Source organism: Agaricus bisporus, assembly GCF_000300575.1.
Source record: "Agaricus bisporus var. bisporus H97 unplaced genomic scaffold AGABI2scaffold_6, whole genome shotgun sequence".
NCBI classification, from domain to species: Eukaryota; Fungi; Basidiomycota; class Agaricomycetes; order Agaricales; family Agaricaceae; genus Agaricus; species Agaricus bisporus.
The window spans coordinates 1,692,613-1,713,432 of record NW_006267369.1 but is presented as its reverse complement, the minus strand read 5'-3'; the positions used below and the strand labels follow the sequence as shown (position 1 = coordinate 1,713,432).

Below are 20,820 nucleotides of genomic sequence, written 5' to 3'. Positions count from 1 at the left end.
AGTCGCCATCGAGTACTGAGCTAGGGTATGGGTGAACACTGTAGTGGTCTTCTTTATTCTGAGTGTTGAAATTAACTCATACGGCTGGAATGGGCACAAAGCAGTCGTCCTTCCTGGGCCTGTATTCCGCCGAGAGCCTAATTGGAGTGACTGTTAAAGAAAGCAGAGTGAGATGAAGATCAGTACTGATATGTGTATACCATTATGTGCTTACTGAGATTGTTAGTCTTGATATTTCGTGTCCATTCTACCGAACACTTGGTAAGTACCCCGGCAGAGAGTAAGTAGGTAAGGATCGGTGCTGTAGCATAATAGATGTAAACAACGCATAAGCCATCCCTACCTCGGATCGACGCGAGTTCCTATCCCGCAGCGTCCTGCCTGGACACGACTTCCACCATGGCTTTGGACTACTCAAAACCCATCGCATTCTGTGAACATCTCCAGCTCTCTAGTATCGGAGTACAGCCAGCATCGATATCCTTTCAGGTGAGTTGACGCGACGCTGACGTGCGCATGTTGTTAACGTTGTCCTCGTCTTTACATCGCAGGTACTTCCTGAAAATTTGATTCTTGTGACCGAACGCTCAATATTATCCTCTATTGCAGTCACTAACATTAGAATCCGACCGCTTTATCTGTGTACGGGAACGAATTAATGAACAAAACCAAGTCGTCATCATCGACCTAGGGGATGCCAATAATGTTCTCCGTCGACCCATTTCTGCCGACTCTGCTATTATGCATCCCTCTCAAAAGATTCTGGCTTTGAAAGGTGAGGGCTTGCGTGAAGATTTAGTGACGTCAACCTGATAATCCCGTCCTACAAGCAATGCGAACGCTCCAGATTTTTAACATAGAGACGAAGCAAAAGGTCAAATCACATACGATGAACGAGGATGTTGTATTCTGGAAGTGGATTTCAGACACAACTATCGGCATGGTCACTGAATCGGCGGTACACCACTGGTCAATTTCCGATCAAACCTCGCCACCCCAAAAGATTTTCGATCGTCACCCGACACTTGCAGGTTCCCAGATCATTAACTACCGCGTGACGCCCGACGAGAAATGGCTTGTTCTTATTGGCATCTCCTCAAATGCGACAAACCCCTCTGCGTTCAAGGTTAAGGGATCCATGCAGCTTTACAGTAAGGACCGGGGCGTTTCTCAAGCCATTGAGGGTCACGCTGCTGCATTTGCTGAATTGAAGTTGGACGGCCATCAAAAATCGACAAAGCTCTTCACCTTTGCTGTACGTACAGCCACAGGGGCAAAGGTGTGTACGTTCAGAGTCAGCCTTACCTATGACTGATTAAACGTGTTAAAAAGCTCCAAATCGTCGAGATTGATCACCAGGCTCCTGATCCGCCATTCACCAAACGTGCAGTTGAGGTTTTCTTCCCCCCTGAAGCAACCAGTGACTTCCCAGTTGCCATGCAAGTGTCGAAGAAGCATGGTATAATCTACCTCGTCACGAAGTTCGGCTTCATCCATCTTTATGACCTTGAAACTGGTGTCTGCATCTACATGAACCGTATATCCGGGGAGACGATTTTCGTCACGGCCGAGCATGAGGCGACGAACGGCATCATCGGGGTTAACAAAAAGGGACAAGTTCTCAGTGTCAACATTGACGAACAGACGATTGTGCCCTATATCTTACAGAGCCTGAACAACACAGAGCTGGCGTTCAAGTTGGCAAGCAGGGCTAACCTACCTGGCGCTGATGACCTCTACATCAAACAGTATCAACAGCTGTTCGCTTCTGGTCAATATGGTGAGGCTGCCAAGGTTGCTGCCAACTCTCCCAGAGTGAGTCGAACTGCATCTAATGGACTGAATAGTACTGGATTGAGCGTTTAGGGTATTTTGCGAACCAACCAAGTCATCGAGGCTTTCAAATCGGCCCCCGCTCCTCCTGGTGGACTTTCCCCCATTCTCCAGTATTTTGGCATCCTGCTTGAGAAGGGTGAACTCAACCATCTCGAATCTCTGGAGCTTGCACGGCCTGTTCTCCAGCAGGGGAGGAAGCAGCTTCTCGAGAAATGGCTCAAAGAGAACAAGGTTCGTGTGCCGGTGATACCTATTGTCGTATATTGGGCTAATCATGTCCTATAGCTCACCTGTTCCGAGGAACTTGGTGACATCGTTCGTCTTAACGACATGTCCCTCGCGCTCTCTGTTTATCTTCGTGCTAATGTACCGAGCAAAGTCATTGCTTGCTTTGCAGAGACGGGCCAAACCGATAAGATCGTCTTATACTCTAAGAAGGTTGGTTTCACACCCGATTTCGTTGGTTTGCTCCAGCATGTCATGCGCACCAATCCCGAAAAAGGTGCCGAGTTCGCCGCCCAATTGGTGAATGATGAATCGGGACCACTTGTTGATATCGAAAGGGTATGCTTCTTTGAATCGTGACCTTGATTTGTCTCTCATACGGAGCCTTGCAGGTCGTGGACATCTTTATGTCCCAGAACATGATTCAACCTGCAACTTCCTTCTTGTTGGACGCTCTCAAGGACAACAAACCAGAGCAAGGTCACCTCCAAACAAGATTGCTCGAGATGAACCTTGTTCATGCACCTCAAGTTGCTGATGCTATTCTTGGGAATGAAATGTTTACGCATTATGATCGGCCCAGGATTGCTAATCTTTGCGAGAAAGCTGGCTTGTTGCAACGGGTGGGTCCACTGAATCGTACCCTGCGGATACGTTCTGACTTCTTCTCTCAGGCGCTGGAACATTACGAGGATTTGGCCGACATCAAACGGGCCATCGTTCACACCACTACTTTACAACCCGACGTAAGTGAATTACAATATAAATTGAGATGCCGCTGATCAATGATACCTGCACAGTGGCTTGTCAACTACTTCAGCAGGCTTACCCCCGAGCAGTCTATGGCTTGTCTCAACGAGATGTTGCGCATCAATATCCGCCAAAATCTCCAAGTTGTGGTCCAGATCGCTACCAAATACTCCGACATTCTTGGCCCTGTCAAGCTCATCGAGATGTTTGAGAGCTACAAGAGCTTTGAAGGGTTATATTACTATCTAGGTTCGGTCGTTAACCTTAGCCAGGATCCAGAGGTACACTTCAAGTATATCCAAGCCGCGACGCGTACGGGTCAAATCCGTGAAGTCGAGCGCATCTGCAGGGAGAGTAATTACTACAATCCCGAGAAGGTCAAGAACTTCCTCAAAGAGGCTAAATTATCCGACCAACTTCCACTCATTATTGTCTGCGACCGCTTCGACTTTGTTCATGATCTCGTCCTTTATCTGTACCAGAACGGTCTCGTCAAATTCATCGAGGTATACGTTCAACGGGTCAACTCCGTTCGAACACCTCAGGTTATTGGTGGTCTCCTTGACGTTGATTGCGACGAAACAACGATCAAAGGCTTGCTCGCTAGCGTCCAAGGGACCTTCCCCATCGACGAGCTTGTTAATGAGGTCGAGCATAGGAATAGGCTTAAATTGATCCTCCCCTGGCTGGAGGCTCGTGTCCAGGCCGGGAGCCAGGATACTGCCGTCTTCAATGCGGTGGCAAAGATTTACATTGACAGCAACAGTAACCCAGAACAGTTCCTCAAGGAAAACAACGTAGGCTTTTTTCACTCGATATTCAAATGCGATTTAATATTGACAACCGTAGCTCTATGATCCTCTTGTTGTCGGTCGCTTTTGCGAGGCTCGTGACCCATATCTGGCGTACATAGCCTATGCAAAGGGTCTCTGCGACGAAGAGTTGATTTCTATTACCAACGAAAATTCTATGTTCAAGCAGCAAGCTCGTTATCTCGTCAAGCGTCGCGAACTCGATCTGTGGGCGCAAGTTCTTGTGGATGACAACATTCACCGACGGTCTTTGATTGACCAAGTAAGCTCTTTCACGTCGGTTATTTGATTTCATACTCAGTCGTTTGAAGATCGTTGCAACAGCCATTCCCGAGTCCACTGATCCTGATGATGTATCAGTCACTGTCAAGGCCTTCATCTCCGCCAATCTGCCAATCGAGCTTATCGAGCTGCTTGAAAAGATCATCATAGAACCCTCATCATTCAGCGATAACAAGAGCTTACAGAACTTGTTGCTCCTGACTGCCATCAATTCCGACAAGGGCAAAGTTGTCGGATATATCAACAAGCTGCAGAACTACGACCCTGCGGAAATTGCCAAGATCGCGATCGACAAAGGGTTGTACGAGGAGGCGTTTACGATCTACAAGAAGTATGAGCAGCATGCGCAGGCCATCAATGTACTCGTAGAGCACATCGTGTCAATCGACCGTGGTCAAGATTATGCCAACAAGGTCAATAGGCCAGAAGTTTGGAGTCGGTTGGCAAAAGCCCAGTTGGATGTTATGCGAATCAAGGATTCAGTTGGTGCGTGTCCCGTTCGTGTCTGACGATGGTAAGAGTTGATGGGTTGTTGTGTAGACTCTTACATCAAAGCTGAGGATCCTTCTAACTTTGAAGAAGTCATCGAGATTGCCAATCGTGCCGGAAAGCATGATGATCTCGTGCGATATCTCCAAATGGCCCGCAAGACTCTTCGCGAGCCTAAGATCGATACTGAGCTCGCATATGCTTACGCTAAGACTGACAGGCTTCACGATATGGAAGATTTCTTGGGCATGACTAATGTCGCTGATGTTCTCGAGGTTGGAGAGAAATGTTTCGAGGACGATTTATACCAAGCCGCTAAACTCTTGTTCACGAGTATTTCGAATTGGGCAAGGTTGGCTACGACGTTGATTTACCTTGGAGAGAATCAGGCTGCTGTAGAGAGTGCCAGAAAGGCAGGAAATACTCAGTAAGTGGTTGACCAGCGACATGAGCATATTTGGCTGAGAAAATTTCCAGAGTTTGGAAACAAGTGCACAAAGCCTGTATCGGCAAGTCCGAGTTCCGTCTGGCTCAAATTTGTGGTCTCCATATCGTGGTGCACGCTGTAAGTACTTATACCTACGTTGAGGCGGTTACTCATGTATTCTACAGGAGGAACTCCCTGCCCTCATCAGCATGTATGAGAGGGCTGGTCACTTTGATGAGGTCATCAACCTTCTTGAAGCTGGATTGAGTTTGGAGCGAGCTCACATGGGTATATTCACTGAAATGGCAATCCTCCTCAGCAAGTACAAACCAGCTAAGCGTACGTTTTATACTTCATCAGTTCCTCTCGGTGTTCATTAATTTCATTCTAGTGATGGAGCACATCAAGCTGTTTGTTGCTCGTATCAACATTCCTAAGGTCATCAAGGCAACTGAGCGAGCTCATTTATGGCCTGAGCTAGTATACCTCTACATCAAATATGACGAATTTGTGAGTGTAATTGGGTGTGTTGAAGCTTGGATATTTCTTATGACTTCCATTGAAGGACAACGCTGCTCTTGCCATGATCGAGCGTTCTGCTGATGCCTGGGAACACAATCAGTTCAAGGAAGTCATTGTTCGGGTAGCCAACGTCGAGATGTAAGTTGAAGAATGAGCATGTTTTCACCTTGCTGACCGCCCACCACAGCTATTACAAGTCCTTGACTTTCTACCTCCAGGAGCAGCCAATACTTTTAACTGACTTGTTGACTGTTCTTATTCCTCGCATTGATCACACTCGTGTTGTTCGTACGTTCCGGCAAATCGATCACGTCCCTTTGATCCGCGCCTACCTCATCGCTGTCCAGCATGTAAGCTCCTGCCACTTCAATTCTGAATTATTACCCTAACTTGTTTTTGCTATAGCTCAACGTTGAAGCAGTCAACGACGCTTACAATGACCTTCTGATTGAGGAGGAAGACTATAAGACGCTACGCGATTCGATCGATAGTTTCGAGAACTTTGACAACATTGCCCTGGCTCGCCGGTTAGAACGCCACGAACTTTTGGAGTTCCGTCGATTAGCGGCGCATTTGTACAAGAAGAATGGCAAATGGGACGAGTCAATAGCTCTATCGAAGCAAGACAAGCTGTATAAAGACGCCATGGTCACTGCGGCCACATCGAATTCAACAGAAGTCGCAGAGGAGATATTGTCGTACTTCGTGGATATCGGCAACAAGGAGTGTTTTGCCGCGACATTATTCATCTGCTTCGATCTTCTGAGAGCAGATATTGTGGAAGAGTTGTCGTGGTTGCATGGTTTGAACGACTTTTATATGCCGTTTAAGATTCAGGTGCAGCGGTCGCAGGTTGAGAAGGTGAGTTGGATGGGTATACCGGTTCTTGTCGATAATTTAAATCGCTTTTATAGTTGGTACAGCTAGAGAAGGAGGTCAAGGAACGAGCAAAGAAGGATACACAAAAGGAGCAGGCTGAGGCTGAGGCTCCCATGATCAATCCGGCTGGTATTGGATTGTTGACTTATGGAGGGTACGTCAATTGATTGTGGAAGTTTTGGCCGGGAAACTGATACTGTACGCCTTTTGTAGGAATACTGGGCAAGCACCAGGGATGAATGGTCTTTCGATGAATGGTGTCCCTCCAGTGAGTCGCTTTTTGTAGAATGATGGGCACTTTATTTATATCCAACTTGCAGGCGATGACTGGATTCTACTGATCGGAAACCCTACGTTATTTGGACGAATTTCCTTCCTCCCCCTACTTGTCGTATATGGTTACCTTGTTATAATGCTGTGATTCTTTTGTCTTTTTTTAGTTAATCGGATGATTCAAATCTACTCTTTTTTCTTTTCTCTCTCACTAGCCAGGCTGTCAGTTGCCGTTAAAGTGCGGAAATCATAAATGGTAACGAGAAATGATTTACTGAATGGGGAAACGCCTTGTACTCATTGCGTTCTCTCCATCGTGTCATTTGAAGTGGTTCAGCCTGTCATCAAATAGTTCATATAGTTCAACCGAGCATTTCCGAAGTCTAGTTCATGATGAAAAAATAGCAAGTTCCCATGCCAACAGCCAAAGAATGTATAGTTTCTTGACCTCTAAAAATCAATGGGCGCGTATGGACTATGAAGTCAAAGTGAAGTCAAAGTCCTCGGGAAGTGATGTTGATGAACCTATACGTTCCCACGGATTATGGGGTGTTCTCATTGTCAGTATCACTGTGGACACGGGTGCTATATATGCTATGCTTTGGCGGGGACGGCTGTGTCCGATTTCAGTTCAGTTGACAACCAATTCAGCAGCCGACCCACGACACTCTGCCGATTTTATTTATCCATTTTGATTGTATACCCCTTTACTGCGCACACACACCACTCGAAATCTACTTACCCCACCCCTCATCGCTCCTTCTGGAAATCTCTATCTGATTATATCTCTCTCAACACTCTTGTGCTTATATATCCTGCTGGAATATTCATCTCATCTTTTCCCTGCTTGTTGTATTTTGTTGATCGACTTTTCTTTTGGTGTGGATACGGAATTTTTGTAAGAAAGAATGGCGTTGAATTTGGTGGATTCGAAGGAGATTATGATGGCGTATGAAGCGGTGTTGAATGATGAATTAAATTGGTACGTTTTTCTTCTCTTTCTTCTTCCACTTATACTTATTCTTCGTATAGGTTATTGTTGCATTATGCTGGTAGCACCGTACGTTTTTGATCTTTTTAAACCTGTGCAATGTGCTAATCACGCTCGCTTTGGGTGATACTACTTTCAACTACTACTTACATTCATCATTATTGGTTATTAGGCAGATGAATTGGCACTATACGCATGTGGTGCAGATGGTCTCGAAGAACTCAAAACTAAACTCGATCCTTCAAATATGGAACAAGTATTGATAGGATTTTTACGAGCGGATGATATTGGTGTACCCGATTCCGAGCTATATGGGGCGCAGGGACTTGATCAACATTATCATGGACGGAGGAGGGAAGCTTCTGTGAGAGATGAAGTGAAATATGTATTGATAAGTTATGTTCCGAAAGGTGTTTTGGGTGTTCGTCGAGGTGAGTGGGTGATGTTTTTATAGACTTGTTCGTTCTTTTAAAATGGTGCGGTTCTTGGTTAGCGCGTGCACAGGTACATGCTAGACGGCTAGGAATGATTTTCAAGGTGAGTTTTTATGGGGTTTTGGATGTTTTTGATTTCTCGAGGCTAGCAACGGTCTATTGATCTTGGTGTTGCACCCTCGAATGATGCGGACGCCACGCATACATCTATTGTTTTCGTTGTTCTCAGTACCTAACGACAGCCAACTAATTGTTCCTCTTGGGGCCCGGTCCTTTCTATAGAAACACGATGCGATGTTGACAGTTGAAGACTACTGGCAGTTAACAAATAGTACTATTGCCCGTTCGCTGGCCGAGCCGGATTCCCCTTCTTCCCCAACCTTTCCCTCTGGTAATCACGGTGGTGCAATTAGCCCGTTTACACAAGCTTCTGGAGTGGCTGGACCTGGAACTGGAACTGTATCCTCTCATATACCACCGTCATCAACAGCTGGAACTGTTATTTATACCACCGACAGCAACATCATCTCACCTGCGACTGATCTACTTCCTCAACAACCATCACTGCCTGTTACACGAATGGGAAGAAGTTTTTCTCAGCCTATACCTTATAACCAGATGCAAACCGGTCCAATGTCCTCCAATAAGGCGGATCCGATGGATTTGAGACCGTTGAGGAGTGTGGATCCTCATCCTCATGAACTTCAAAGATACAATACGACTAATTTAGGCGATCAACAACAGCCGAATCAAAAACCGGGTGGGCATACGTTGGGTCAGTTTTTGAGAAGGAAGAAACATGGACATAGAGGGGATATGGATGAAAGTCGGGAATCGGAAGATTCAATGCCTCCGCCTCCGCCGCCAAAGGATAAAGGAATATATGCTACGGTGTTGGGTATGATTGATAAGAGGAGGGTGGAAGAGAAGGATAGAGATGGGTATACCTATCGACAACCGCGTCGCGCATATACGTAAGTGTTCGTTCCAAAAATGTGGTTTTTTATATTTTGTTTACAGATTTATTTCACAGGGAGGATGACCTGGATTTGCATAAACGCGGACTCGAACATAACGAATTTGGTGTTTTACCCAAGATTTCCGAAACGTCATTTCATCGTGCGCATGATGCGTCGGAATATGCTCTTGTTTCGCATGAGGATATTGGTGGGAGTGGGGGAGAGGGAGATGTAGTTGTGATTCATCCGAATGGGTTTGGAATGACTCAAGACGTTCCTACTGCTGGACAAATGCTTAGGATGGAAAGTTTGAAGAAAGGGAAATGGGCAGAGCCACGAGGGTTATCTGCGGTTAGAGACCCGGTGGAGAGAGCTAGGATGAGGATGGAAATACAAAGGCGGAAGAAGGAGGAAGAAAGGGAGGCGCTGAGAGCTGAGGAAGAGAGGCAGGAGAGCATAAAGAGAGAGAAACAAGAGATGTTGAAGAGGGAGGAAGAAGAAGCGGAGAGAAGGAAAGCTATTATCCAAGCTGAAGCTTCGAGAGTTGCAGCTGAACGGAGGAGAAGAGAAGAAGAAGAACGGCTGGACGAGGAGAGGAGAGCTAGGGAGAGAGATGAGAAGAAGAGGGTGGAAAAACAGAAGAGGTTGGAAGAACACTTGAGGTTGGAGGAGTGGAGAAAGGCACAGCAGAGGCTCACGGAAGATAATATCAAGGCGGAGGAGGAAGCGAAGCGGAGAGAAGATGATGAGAGAAAGCAAAGGATTTCTCAAGCACAGCAGGAAGTGAAAGCCAAGGCGCGAGATGGGGCGATGACGGGGTGGGTGACAATCCAGACGGACGAGTCTGTGGTGTGGCGAAGGAGGTACTACAAGTTTTCGCCACACTCGCTCTACTTTTATCGCAGTCCCAAGGTGAGATCTTTCATATGATTAAGCGAGGGTGGACGCTGAAATTTTGTGTGTGCAGGATATGGCGCAGGCGGTGGAGAGATTGGACATACGGGGTGCTGTGACTGCGCTGAAGGAGCCCCAGGAGGGATACGAGGATCTGGCGGCAATACCGCACTCGTTCGCGGTTGAGTTCGGCGGACGGCCGCCGTGGTCGATGTTTGCGGACTCTGAGGACGAAAAGGTGTGTTTTATTATTGTATTATGAGTGAAGCTGACGACGCGCAGTTTCGGCTGCTGGGGCTGCTGCAGTACGGTGCTGGCCTGTAGTTAGCGTAATGTAGTGTAGAGCGTGGGAAGCTTAGTCATATATGTAATGGTGGGCGGGCCGCAGTGGGCGTCGTCTCCGTCGTCGTGCATACGCATATACTCACTCTTCCATCCGCGGCCCAGGGCTCCCATGGGCATGAACCTCAACCTGGGCCACCTCGACATGTCGTCCAATGGCCTCCCCCCAAATCTCATGGGCCCGTACGTCCACATCTCCCAGCTCGCACCCTCGGCTGCGGGCTCTGTTGCAAGCTCCGTCACTGGCCCCCAGGACGACGAAAAGATATACGCCCTCGTCATTGAGCTCATGGACTCGGAGACCCGCGACACTGCCCTGCTTGAGCTCAGTAAGAAAAGAGAACAGTACGATGATCTCGCCCTGGTCCTCTGGCACTCCTTTGGTGCGTCCTCGACTGCCACCATCCATCCCTCTACACATCTTGACCCTCCTACTTAGGCATCATGCCCGCGTTGCTGCAGGAAATCGTCTCCGTCTATCCCCTCCTCTCCCCACCCAATCTGACCGCAAACGTGTCCAACCGCGTTTGCAATGCCCTTGCCCTACTCCAATGTGTCGCTTCTCATTCTGAAACTAGGCAGTTGTTTCTCAACGGTTCGTCCCTTTCGTCGATAATCTGCCTTTTCTTTTCAGCGTCTGACTTGCCTCAGCCCATATACCACTTTTTCTATATCCTTTCCTCAATACTACTTCCAAAACTCGTCCCTTTGAATATTTACGTCTTACCTCGCTCGGAGTCATCGGTGCCCTTGTCAAGGTGCGTCATCGAGTATTGCCGACATCTGCTTTCCATCCTAATTGCGAAATCAGCAAAACGACAACAACACGGTGATCCATTTCCTGCTTTCGACAGAGATCATCCCTCTTTGCCTCCGGATCATGGAAACCGGCTCCGAACTCTCGAAGACTGTCGCCATTTTCATTGTACAGAAGATCCTCCTCGATGAGACGGGTTTGACGTACATCTGCCATACCTATGAGCGCTTCTACGCCGTCGGCACTGTTTTAAGCAATATGGTGAATCAACTGGTCGAGACTCAGGCAGTCAGGCTGCTCAAACACGTTGTCCGGTGCTATTTGCGCTTAAGCGACAATGTTCGGTATGCATGCCCTGTTTTCGTTTTTGGAATTTCGGGAAACTGACCACGCGTACAGTGCCCGCGAAGCCCTTCGGGCATGCCTTCCGGAACCCTTGAGAGACAACACCTTTAGCGCGTTGCTCAAGGTACTCTGATGTCATATTTATCCCTGACTCTGGACTGACCAAAGATATCCAGGGTGATCTTGTGACAAAAAGGTGTTTAACGACACTGCTGAATAATCTGAATGAACCCTAGGGATTTCAACCGTACTTTCTGTCGTTGCTTTGAGCCATCTATCTAATCATGGACCGCATATCCTGTATTTTCCAACGCAGCACTTGCATCGTAATTATTTTGTAGAAGAAGGTTAATCAAAAACTGTAGTCCAGCTGTATAAATCCTCCTTGCTCCCGTGGGAATCTACCTCGCCCCTGTCCTCTCTCTCCTCCCTCCATGAACACCACTTACGCCCTCCGTTACGACCCTCCTTTCTACTTCTCGCAGCGAGCTAGCCTGCTTGAAACCCTCCCAGACCACCTCCTCACACTCGCTGTACCCATTATCGCCTATTGGTCTTACTCTCTATTCTTCCACCTCCTAGACATCTCCGGTTGGAAATGGCTCGACAAATACCGAATACACGAGTCTGAAGAAATCAAGAAGAAGAACCTTGTTGGACGAGGTCAAGTCATAGTGGCTGTAGCCTTCCAGCAGGTTATACAGACTCTTTTGGGGCTTGTATGGATAGAAGAGGACAACATCGGAAGTGGAAACGCAGCAAGCGCGGCTAGATTGGCTCGAGTTGTCAAGGGTCTGCACAAGTGGGAGAGACTCTTGGGGCCTGTAGTTGATTTTGTGGTGGGCCGTATTGGAGTTGGTGGTGGTGAGAAGGGTGCTGGTTTGTATTTCTTAGGTATGGCCATTGGAAAGGAGGAGTTGCTTGCCATGGCTGCTTATTTCATTTATTGGTGGGCTATACCCATCCTTCAATTCGGATTCGCTATGTAAGTATCCTAGTATCTTTGACTTTTCCATCTCTAATACACTTTCCACCAATAGGTTCGTAATGGACACTTGGCAGTATTTCCTGCACCGTAGCATGCACATCAACAAATTCCTCTATAAATCCGTGCATTCATGGCATCATCGATTATATGTCCCATACGCTTTCGGTTCATTGTATAATCACCCTGTGGAGGGATTTTTGTTGGATACTCTGGGTGCGGCTATATCGGAATCGGCAGCTGGGTTGACGACGAGACAGGCTATGTTGTTCTTTATTGTGTCGACTTGTAAGACTGTGGATGATCATTGTGGGTATAGCCTGCCCTTTGATCCTCTCCAGATACTTTCTCCGAATAATGCGGATTATCATGATATTCATCATCAGGTAAGTGTCGCTTGTTTGGCGAGTCACCATTGGGGTATTAAATGTTTTACGAAAGGTTATTGGAATTAAATCGAATTTCGCACAACCTTTCTTTGTGCATTGGGATACGATTCTCGGGACGAAGATGACGAGAGAAGAGATGGAACAACGCAAGAAAACCCGCTCGCTCAAGAAAGAATGAAGGAGAACTCGGACCTTCAATCTTTTCTTTTCCTCCGACTCACCTATTCACCTTCTTTCACACTTACCCTTCTCGTCATATATCTTACATGTCTGTAATACACTTTTATCCGAAGCTTTTTTTCCCACTTGCTCGTGCCTTTTTTCGCGATATAGTAGTGAATTTGTTTTGTATATATATACGTATATCTTACAGTCTGTTTATACTCGTTATGCAAGCTCTTTTTCCTTGTCCTTTTCCTTGTCGAAAGCCCATACATGTTCCTTTGGGTTTCATTGAATATTTATTCGATGATTTCTTACACCGGGGGGCTGAGGTCCAATCCTTCTACGGTCAACTTGAATGCATCATTCCTGCAGGTAAAGTGGTTATTAACAGTAGATCCAAAGTTGCAATTTCATCAACATACCTTGAGTAACTTCCAGCAACATCAAGATCCAATCTTCCTCTAATACAATCATCAAAATCGACATCCGCAAACAACAATCCACCTTTTTCATTCCACAACGGACCAGCTAGCACTTTTCCCATAGGCGTAATAATACAAGAACCCCCTCTCGAAATAGGTTCGTCCGCATCAAAAGCATCTTTCTCTTGTTGCGTGATCCATTCCGGTAAATCATCTTTGGTATAGCATTGATTTGCACTTAGGACTATACACCTTCCTTCGATTGCGACGGTTTGCATTAGAGATAACCAAGTGTCTCTACCGTCTGCCGTGGGAGCCAAGTAGAGATTGACGTTTTGGGAGTAGAGGGATTGGCGGAGGAGGGGCATGTAGTTTTCCCAACAGATGGCTGCTGCTAGGGTTATTTGGACTCCTTTGATGGTTGTGGTTATTGCTCGGAGGGAGGAGGGTTGACCTTGACCCCATATAAGACGTTCGCTAGCAGTCTAAATTTGGAATTCATACTTTTGTTTTTTCCGGTGAGAGAGATTAGATCACATACTGGCATAACTTTCCTACGTTTACCCACGATACCTAGTCGTGGACAAACGTACACGACCGCACAATACAGGGTCCCACCAGATCGTTCCATTAATCCAGTAACAACAAAAACGCCCGTCTCTTTCGCAATCCTCTCCAACACCTCCCTCGTACCATCCCCTCTCACATCACCGGAACTAGGCATCTCAAGTCGTTTTTCAATCCAAAGTCGTCCGGCACCTTGAGGTGTATCACCTAAATCCACAGCATCCTTGAAATAATGTAGAAATTGTTCACGGCCTTGAGGAGACCTGGAACCGACTGTAGCTCCAAAAGAAGCTGCACGAGGATAACCTCCTAGATAAGCTTCAGGGAAGAGAATGAGATCAATGTCGTTTTGAAGTTTGGCAGATTTGACGGTTTGTTCGAGAGCGGAGAGAGTAGCGGATGTGGTTGAGAGAGTATGAGATTGGGAAACTGCTACTCGGAGTGTTTGTGGCATATTGGTGAAGGGAAGAAGAAGAGGATAAGCTGAGGGAAAAATTGATAAGCATTCGTTTTTTAACTTGATCGGCGAAGATTTTCTCATGTGATGTGTTAGGAAGGGAAAAAGTTCACTCGTTCGCAAATTTGGCGTTTTGATGGATATATCTCGCAGTTGTCTCGTACCTAAACATGCTACCAACTTGCCAAAGCAGATTTTGTGAGCGGTACACTCTCCATCTCGTGCTCGTACTCCACTTCCACATGAGGTCCTCCTTGACATACATGTAAGGGCCGGGAAGAATTAAATAAGAATGAACAGAACGCACTTTTGGCTTTCTTTTCTGGTCGTTTGCGAGGTGTTGGTTTCGACGGTTGTGAAGCTGCTTTCCGTTTGCCTAGTGCTGTCTTTTTCTTAGGGGAAGCGTCCGAATGTTCTTCCTCTTCGTCTGATTCTTCTTCGGACTGCTCGGAACCATCGTTCTGTTGAGATTATGAGGCAAGTATCGGGCGTGGGGTAGGATATGACTTACAGCCTGTTCAAGATCACTCAAACCATCATCATCACTTTCCCCACTCAAATCGCTCACAAACTCTCTATCTCCCCAATCCTCCTCTTCATCCTCCAATTCCTCTTCATTCTCATCCCATTCTTTCTCATCTGTCTCATCGGCCTCCATATCCAAACCATCCTCCCCTTCTACTTCCAACTCTTTATTCTTACCTGTTCGTTCACGATCCAGTATAGCTTGCCATACGCTCTCGTTAACATTAAGCGGTGCATCACCATAGGCTTTTGATTTTAAGCGTTCGAGAAGTTCTTTTTCGATTGACCGTTCGAGATGAGCTGCAGAAAGAGCTTTACGTTCTCGTGTTGCTTCACGACGGTCTAATTTTTTCTTGATTCCGATAAGTTTCGGTCTAGAAAAGAAAGAGAAAAAAGCAAGTTTGAGAAAATTTGGCATGAAAGAAAGACAAAACGAGATTCGTACTGTTGTCGAAGTTTTAGTCGACGCATTTTGATAAGATATTGAGTGATTTTGGTTATACGTTGTTTGCATTTGTGAATGGTGAAATTGGGCCAGTGGATGAGTTCTGCGTCAATCTAGTAAGTGAGAGAAAAAAAAAGTAGACTTGGAGTGTCAGCGAATATTGAGATGTAAAAAAAAAACAATTGAGCACCTGTTCCAAAGCTTTGGAATAGTTATTTGACAATTTTATTCGTTCCCACATGTTTGCAGGTGAATGTGCACGTTCTATAGTCTTCACATAGAGGTACAATATACCTAAATGGCAAAGAGTTTGTTTGAGTGGGAGATGTGGGATGGTGGTCGATGATAGCATAGCTAGACATCTTTTCAAACTCACCGTCGTTTTCACGTACGGTAGCATATCGCGAGTTGGCCAGAGGACAGGATTGGCGATTACACAGTCCCGTTACATTATACTCATTTCGACAAAAATTTTGCGTTGTTGTCCTACGAGTTGTATTAGATTACTTTAATTTTCATGTTACGGGGTGACACTCACTTGACTTTGTAAGAACAAAACTGTTGATTTATGACTGACCAGATAACATCGTCGCTTTGCATGAGTGGTGCGTTGTGTTACTTTGCGGAAGTATTTCAGATTTCAGAAATGATCTATTTGTGCAAGCTTGCTCTGCTCCGGTAAAGCCGCACTGATGGCAATGCTGTTCCGTTTCCTCATGCTCAATCTCTCCTCCAACTTCTACCACAACCATAACCATGCCAATATCTATTCTATCCACTCGTCCATTATTATCATTCGCCTCCCGCACCCTCACCCGCGCTACTCCTCCTCCTCCTCCTCCTTCCAACAACCTAGCAATAGGACTACGCCTCCTCTCCAATTCAAGACGATCCATATCCACCGCCCGCTCATTCGCCAGCACTTCTAAACGTCAAGACTTTCATTTCGATACCCATCACTTTGTCCAACGTCTAGAACGTGAAGGACTCAAACGTGAACAAGCTGAAGGCATCATGACCGCCATGGCCGAAGTCATCGACGAAGCCATCCGCAACATGACCAGTAACGTCGTCACCAAAGCCGCCCAAGAAAAAGTTCAGTGATCCTACACTCTATATATAATTTATCTACATCTTATATTTTAAACCTAAAAAGCATCAATACACCCAACAAGTCGATTTCGCACAATCCAAATCCGAACTCCAATTGATGGCCAAGAATGACTTGTCGATGATCAAAACCGAAAACGAACGTCTCGTAGTCGAAGTTGAAAGACTCAAACGTCGACTCAGAGAAGAAATTACACGTACCCAAGCAGGCGTTCGTTTAGATCTTAATCTCGAAAAAGGTCGTATGCGGGAGGAGAGTAGTCGACAAGAACTCAAGATCAAAGAGGTGGATACGAGGATCGAACAGGAAATTGCGAATTTGAAGACGAATATCCAGGCGTCCAAGGCGACAACATTGCAATATCTTGTTGGTTTCGGTGTGTTCTTTCCTCCCTTCCCACTTTTTTTGCGAAGAATCAAACTGACATTGTAACAAGTCACCGGTTGTTCCGCCCTTCTCATGGCATATCTTAGATTCCGCGTCTGAAATGCATTGCATTCATTACGACATATCATATCCTCAAATAATATGTTTATTTTACGCTCAAGACCAAATTATATATATTCGTTTGTAACATAGATATACGAATTTCAGACAGTCAGATACAACAGATACAGCACAGGGGGTTTCAAAAACGAATTAAAAAAAAGATATTAACACACTCCGGAAACAGTAGAAGAAGATAGATAGCACAGGCACTTTTTTTCCAAGAAATCTAAGCCATCTGCATAGTAACAAAATCCGACCAAGTCGTCAACATATTCCCTTCCGGAGAACCCGAAGCCCGTCTCTGTCCCCCAGAAGGACTCGGCGTCTCCAAAAGTGGCACTCCCCCCGTTGTTGTTGGTGTCGTCGTCGTAGCAGCACCATACGACCCATTCATCATACTATTATTCCCATAATCAAACACCGAGAAATACTGCGGGAACGCATTCACCGATTGCGCTTGCGATGCCGATGGTCTATTATTCGAAGTGGTGTTGGGTGCTGCTGTACTAGTGTGTATGGGTCCCATTGTAACATCGCGTACTGTAGGATTCATCGCGTGTCGTAAAGAATTTTGCGATTGCGATTGTTGTTGTGGTAGTTGTTGCTGTTGCTGTGATTGTGATTGAGAATGCATTGTTTGCGAAGGACCAGCAGTAAACGAAGTCGACCCGTCTTGTTGATACCCAGAAGTATTCATCGCCGTCATCCCATAAGCAGAAACAGGCGACAAATCCACATCATTAAACGTAGCCGAATACGGACTAATCCTCGACGCTGCCGACACAGGACCTCCTCCCGATACCGATACCGACGACGCATGTCCTCCACCCGCAGGTCCAAACGATTGCAAATACTCAACTACACTCGGGTCCATATTCGTTTGCATCGCAGGCGACAACGGTAGGGGAACAATAGGGTTATGTGAATTCGGTGATCGTTCAAGTAATTGAGGTGATGTAGGTTCGACTTTCCCAACCAATCTTGTCTTGCCTCCAAGTATCGCAAGTTCATCGTTGTCAGTGTCGGGAGTGACGGGGTCAGAACCAGGATATCGGCTGATATTCGGAGCATTGCCTCGCCTAAATTCATCAAGGGCGTAATGCGCCTTTTGTTGCAAATGAAGCATAATCCTCTGAGAAACATAAATGTAAGCCAAGTGTTACCAAAGGCCAAGACAGGCAACTTACCAGAACTTTCGTGGCTCGGAACCCAGGTGCAGTTTTGGAAAAGAGTTCGCAGGCCGAATCCAATTGCAAAAGTGCAGAAGGCGCCAAACTCATAGACGGACACCGCGTCACAATGGATCCAAGTACAATCTAACCGAAATAAGAATGAAACTCCCCGCATTTAGAGAGGGATACTTACAGAGCAAGAAAACATGTGCGTCCACAAAAACCATATCCTTTCGCTAGGTGCCTGAAGTTGGGAATACAGATTCCTCATCAACGCCACGAGTGATCCTGCGCTACGATAGGCTGCGATAACTGAAGTTCCATAAGGACTGCCAAGAGGGTCTTTAGGATGGTCACTAATGGCGCGGGCGAAAAAGCTTCGGTGAAGGTATAATAAATCTATGAAAGGAACCATCAGATTAAGATCAATATATCAATGATTTCCAAGAGTTCTTACTCATTTCACGGATAGCAAGCACGATATGCCTCTGCAAGGTAAGCATGATAGTGTCAGGATAACCTCCGGGTCTAGACTCTGAACTTCCAAATCCAGCCACCTGCAAAACCGAGGGGACAGGAAAAGCCCGCATCTTTCTGTCCAGTTGGAGAACAGTCGCGTAAGTTGGCATCTTGGCACCAAAGGCCTGATCGTGTAACAGGTTCATGCATTCTGACGTGAACCGATGCTTCCATGAGTGGACTATACAATCAGATTATTAAGTCGTCATGATGTCGACAGATCAATTGTGGCACTCACAAGCTTGTTCATCAGACGTATCACCGAGATGAGGTTGCTTAGTGTCAATATGCGGGAGGGCGAAGGATGGCGGGCGACCAAACGTCAAGCATTGCCAAGAATCATAAGTGAATAGCTCCCAAAAGAGCTCACGCCGTCGTTGTGTCTCAAGATGATCGACCTTCCAACGTCCGCTATCTCTATCTGTAACAATGAAATGTCAGCTTCGATGAAAACATGGGTCAAGGGCAATATAGCCTTACGTAGCCCAATCTATTTGACATGGGTGAGCGGTTGGAAAGAGGGAAATTAGTCACTGAGACTCACGCTTTGTCCCAATTTGACTGCAATCCCCATTATCGCCCATCTAGCTCCCGAAGCAGTCCCATGCCGATCAGCTAAAAACAGATAGTAGGTCATGAGGTACTGCAATACGCCGCACATCAGTTTACCTTGCAAGTTATCTTAACAGAAGACGCACCAAAGCTTGGACAGCGTGAATGGTGGGAGCATCAAATATAGAAGTGTGGAAAAGTGCCGCTCGGGCCAATTGATGATACTTCTCCGCTTCCAAGCTGTAGGCGGGAAGAGAGGTATTCATCAGGGAACCGATGGCGAGCACTATAAACATCAGAGAAAGCTTGTGGGGAAATACTGGATCTTCGGCGATAGAATGTGCGCCGGACTCGAATATACTATAAACTTGGGTATCGAAGTCATCTATGGAAATGGGATTATACCTTGCGGCAGCGGGTAAGCATCTAGAGAAGGGAGGAAGTTTTTAAAGAAGGGAATTCTCACATCCAGGCAGCGTGGGTATAATAGATAGTGCGCAGCTCATGCGCCGTTGACATTTCAGGGAGATACCAAAGCAGGTTTTGAAGGCTGGTGGCATCACCCAGGGCAATATTTGAGATAGGCATCGTGGCAGCCATTTTGAGGATTTCAGATGGTAGCACCGATTGGAGACTGGCGGTTATTTCATCCTGTTCTTCCTCTTCCTCTTCATTCTGCGCGAGGTGTCAGATTTTTGCTGTAAAGCAGGGCTTGATCAGCACTTGCCTGTAGGAAATACTGAAGGGTAACGGATTAGATATGAAGAACGAGAGAGAGAGAGAGCTGTGACACGTACCACTGAATTTGCGATGTGACCATAGTACCTTGATTTCCCCGAAAGGTTGATGGCTAAAGATCCAAAGGCATCGACGACATCTGGATTGTGTTCGTCCTCTTTGGAGGTCAAGGTGGCCGAGTTCCTGAGAGAAGCTGGTTCTCTTTGCAAGGGAGCCTTGATTTTGAGGAGATCTTCTGACAACAGAGGATGTGTATCGTTTGACAGCTGAGAATGTGAACTACGAAGACCGTCCTCCAAATCTCGGACACGGTTGGCAAGTTCGGATATCTTTTCATGGAGTTCTTGGGTCGAGGCCAGAACGAATCTGGTATATTTCGTAAGGTGCGAATGGTGGTTTCAGGGGCGCGGACTTACCGGTTTCCCTGGCCAGTGGTCAAAGAGCCCTGTGGAAGCGGTGAGAGGCCGTGTGGCGGTTGCGAGGAAGGCAGGACGTACGTCTGGACAGATGGCACCGCAGCCACGTTTGACGCATGAACCGCAAGGGACTTGTCTGTCGCAGCGCAGCTTTAAGCTGGGGGGCGGCGAGTGAGCGGTAGGATGGGAAGTAATAACAAGGAAGAACGCACCGACGACATTCAGCACAGCTAAGGCGGGTGGCGCCTTTTCTGCGCTTTTTTATCTGGCTGTCGGGGGGAAGGTCGGGGCGGGGGTCGAAGCGGGGAGTGGACATGATGGCGGTCTGAAGCAAAGATGGAGACGAGGCAAGTATTAAGCATTATCATGATTCATTACTCGGCAGCCCTGGAGATGCCCGGCCCGATTACCCGTGGCTGTGCCCCTACTTCCCCTACGCACTCTCAATATTATCTCGCATGTATTTAACAACACAAGTACCGTATCGTGATCCCGATTTCGGATATAGACACGAGTATCTCACTTTCGTACTTGTAGGGCGGCTTTTCGTTTGACTACGTCGGAAACACTTTGCTCCCGAAATAAGATGAAGAACAGCATTTCCTACGTTTTCGCTCTACTTTGTCAGCGTCGTAGTGTCTCCTCGGACGG

General features: G+C 46.6%; 8 protein-coding genes across 8 annotated transcripts; 5 read left to right on the top strand and 3 right to left on the bottom strand.

The window, feature by feature from the left end:
• Positions 1-399: 399 nt before the first annotated feature.
• AGABI2DRAFT_223286 (hypothetical protein) lies at positions 400-6,619 on the top strand (the record flags this gene model as incomplete). Its single annotated transcript, XM_006462027.1, has 21 exons — positions 400-489; positions 610-775; positions 831-1,279; positions 1,333-1,815; positions 1,867-2,067; positions 2,122-2,400; positions 2,454-2,684; positions 2,736-2,807; positions 2,862-3,608; positions 3,661-3,885; positions 3,935-4,391; positions 4,446-4,821; positions 4,872-4,959; positions 5,007-5,160; positions 5,213-5,331; positions 5,387-5,481; positions 5,531-5,693; positions 5,749-6,204; positions 6,258-6,376; positions 6,436-6,490; positions 6,543-6,619. 21 exons carry the CDS (start codon positions 400-402, stop codon positions 6,561-6,563), a joined length of 5,046 nt encoding a protein of 1,681 aa, XP_006462090.1. The 3' UTR covers positions 6,564-6,619.
• Positions 6,620-8,287: 1,668 nt separating this feature from the next.
• AGABI2DRAFT_193393 (hypothetical protein) lies at positions 8,288-9,303 on the top strand (the record flags this gene model as incomplete). Its single annotated transcript, XM_006462026.1, has 2 exons — positions 8,288-8,894; positions 8,954-9,303. Coding segments are annotated over exons 1-2 (744 nt in total), but the record flags the coding sequence as incomplete, so codon positions are not given.
• A 987-nt stretch (positions 9,304-10,290) lies between these two features.
• Positions 10,291-11,453, top strand: AGABI2DRAFT_71386 (hypothetical protein; the record flags this gene model as incomplete). The annotated part of the gene is made up of 6 exons (XM_006462025.1): positions 10,291-10,498; positions 10,555-10,710; positions 10,767-10,873; positions 10,927-11,216; positions 11,272-11,341; positions 11,394-11,453. 6 exons carry the CDS (start codon positions 10,291-10,293, stop codon positions 11,451-11,453), a joined length of 891 nt encoding a protein of 296 aa, XP_006462088.1.
• A 178-nt stretch (positions 11,454-11,631) lies between these two features.
• On the top strand, positions 11,632-12,769 carry AGABI2DRAFT_206283 (hypothetical protein; the record flags this gene model as incomplete). The annotated part of the gene is made up of 3 exons (XM_006462024.1): positions 11,632-12,202; positions 12,258-12,588; positions 12,644-12,769. The coding sequence occupies exons 1-3, from the start codon at positions 11,652-11,654 to the stop codon at positions 12,767-12,769; spliced, it is 1,008 nt and encodes a 335-aa protein (XP_006462087.1). The 5' UTR covers positions 11,632-11,651.
• An 86-nt stretch (positions 12,770-12,855) lies between these two features.
• On the bottom strand, positions 12,856-14,204 carry AGABI2DRAFT_186144 (hypothetical protein). Its single transcript, XM_006462023.1, has 3 exons — positions 13,720-14,204; positions 13,179-13,663; positions 12,856-13,122 (listed from the first exon to the last, which is right to left on the bottom strand). Exons 1-3 carry the CDS (start codon positions 14,197-14,199, stop codon positions 13,068-13,070), a joined length of 1,020 nt encoding a protein of 339 aa, XP_006462086.1. The 5' UTR covers positions 14,200-14,204; the 3' UTR covers positions 12,856-13,067.
• Positions 14,205-14,375: 171 nt separating this feature from the next.
• On the bottom strand, positions 14,376-15,772 carry AGABI2DRAFT_118946 (hypothetical protein; the record flags this gene model as incomplete). The annotated part of the gene is made up of 7 exons (XM_006462022.1): positions 14,376-14,455; positions 14,510-14,663; positions 14,714-15,101; positions 15,173-15,285; positions 15,363-15,466; positions 15,549-15,658; positions 15,711-15,772. 7 exons carry the CDS (start codon positions 15,770-15,772, stop codon positions 14,376-14,378), a joined length of 1,011 nt encoding a protein of 336 aa, XP_006462085.1.
• Positions 15,773-15,928: 156 nt separating this feature from the next.
• AGABI2DRAFT_71814 (hypothetical protein) lies at positions 15,929-16,769 on the top strand (the record flags this gene model as incomplete). The annotated part of the gene is made up of 3 exons (XM_006462021.1): positions 15,929-16,267; positions 16,329-16,659; positions 16,720-16,769. 3 exons carry the CDS (start codon positions 15,929-15,931, stop codon positions 16,767-16,769), a joined length of 720 nt encoding a protein of 239 aa, XP_006462084.1.
• A 55-nt stretch (positions 16,770-16,824) lies between these two features.
• Positions 16,825-20,496, bottom strand: AGABI2DRAFT_193390 (hypothetical protein). The gene is made up of 14 exons (XM_006462020.1): positions 20,382-20,496; positions 20,251-20,326; positions 20,170-20,198; positions 19,813-20,119; positions 19,743-19,754; positions 19,482-19,690; positions 19,162-19,420; positions 19,008-19,106; positions 18,944-18,953; positions 18,702-18,884; positions 18,402-18,644; positions 18,138-18,343; positions 17,960-18,088; positions 16,825-17,904 (listed from the first exon to the last, which is right to left on the bottom strand). Exons 1-14 carry the CDS (start codon positions 20,483-20,485, stop codon positions 16,999-17,001), a joined length of 2,772 nt encoding a protein of 923 aa, XP_006462083.1. The 5' UTR covers positions 20,486-20,496; the 3' UTR covers positions 16,825-16,998.
• Between the last annotated feature and the right edge of the window lie 324 nt (positions 20,497-20,820).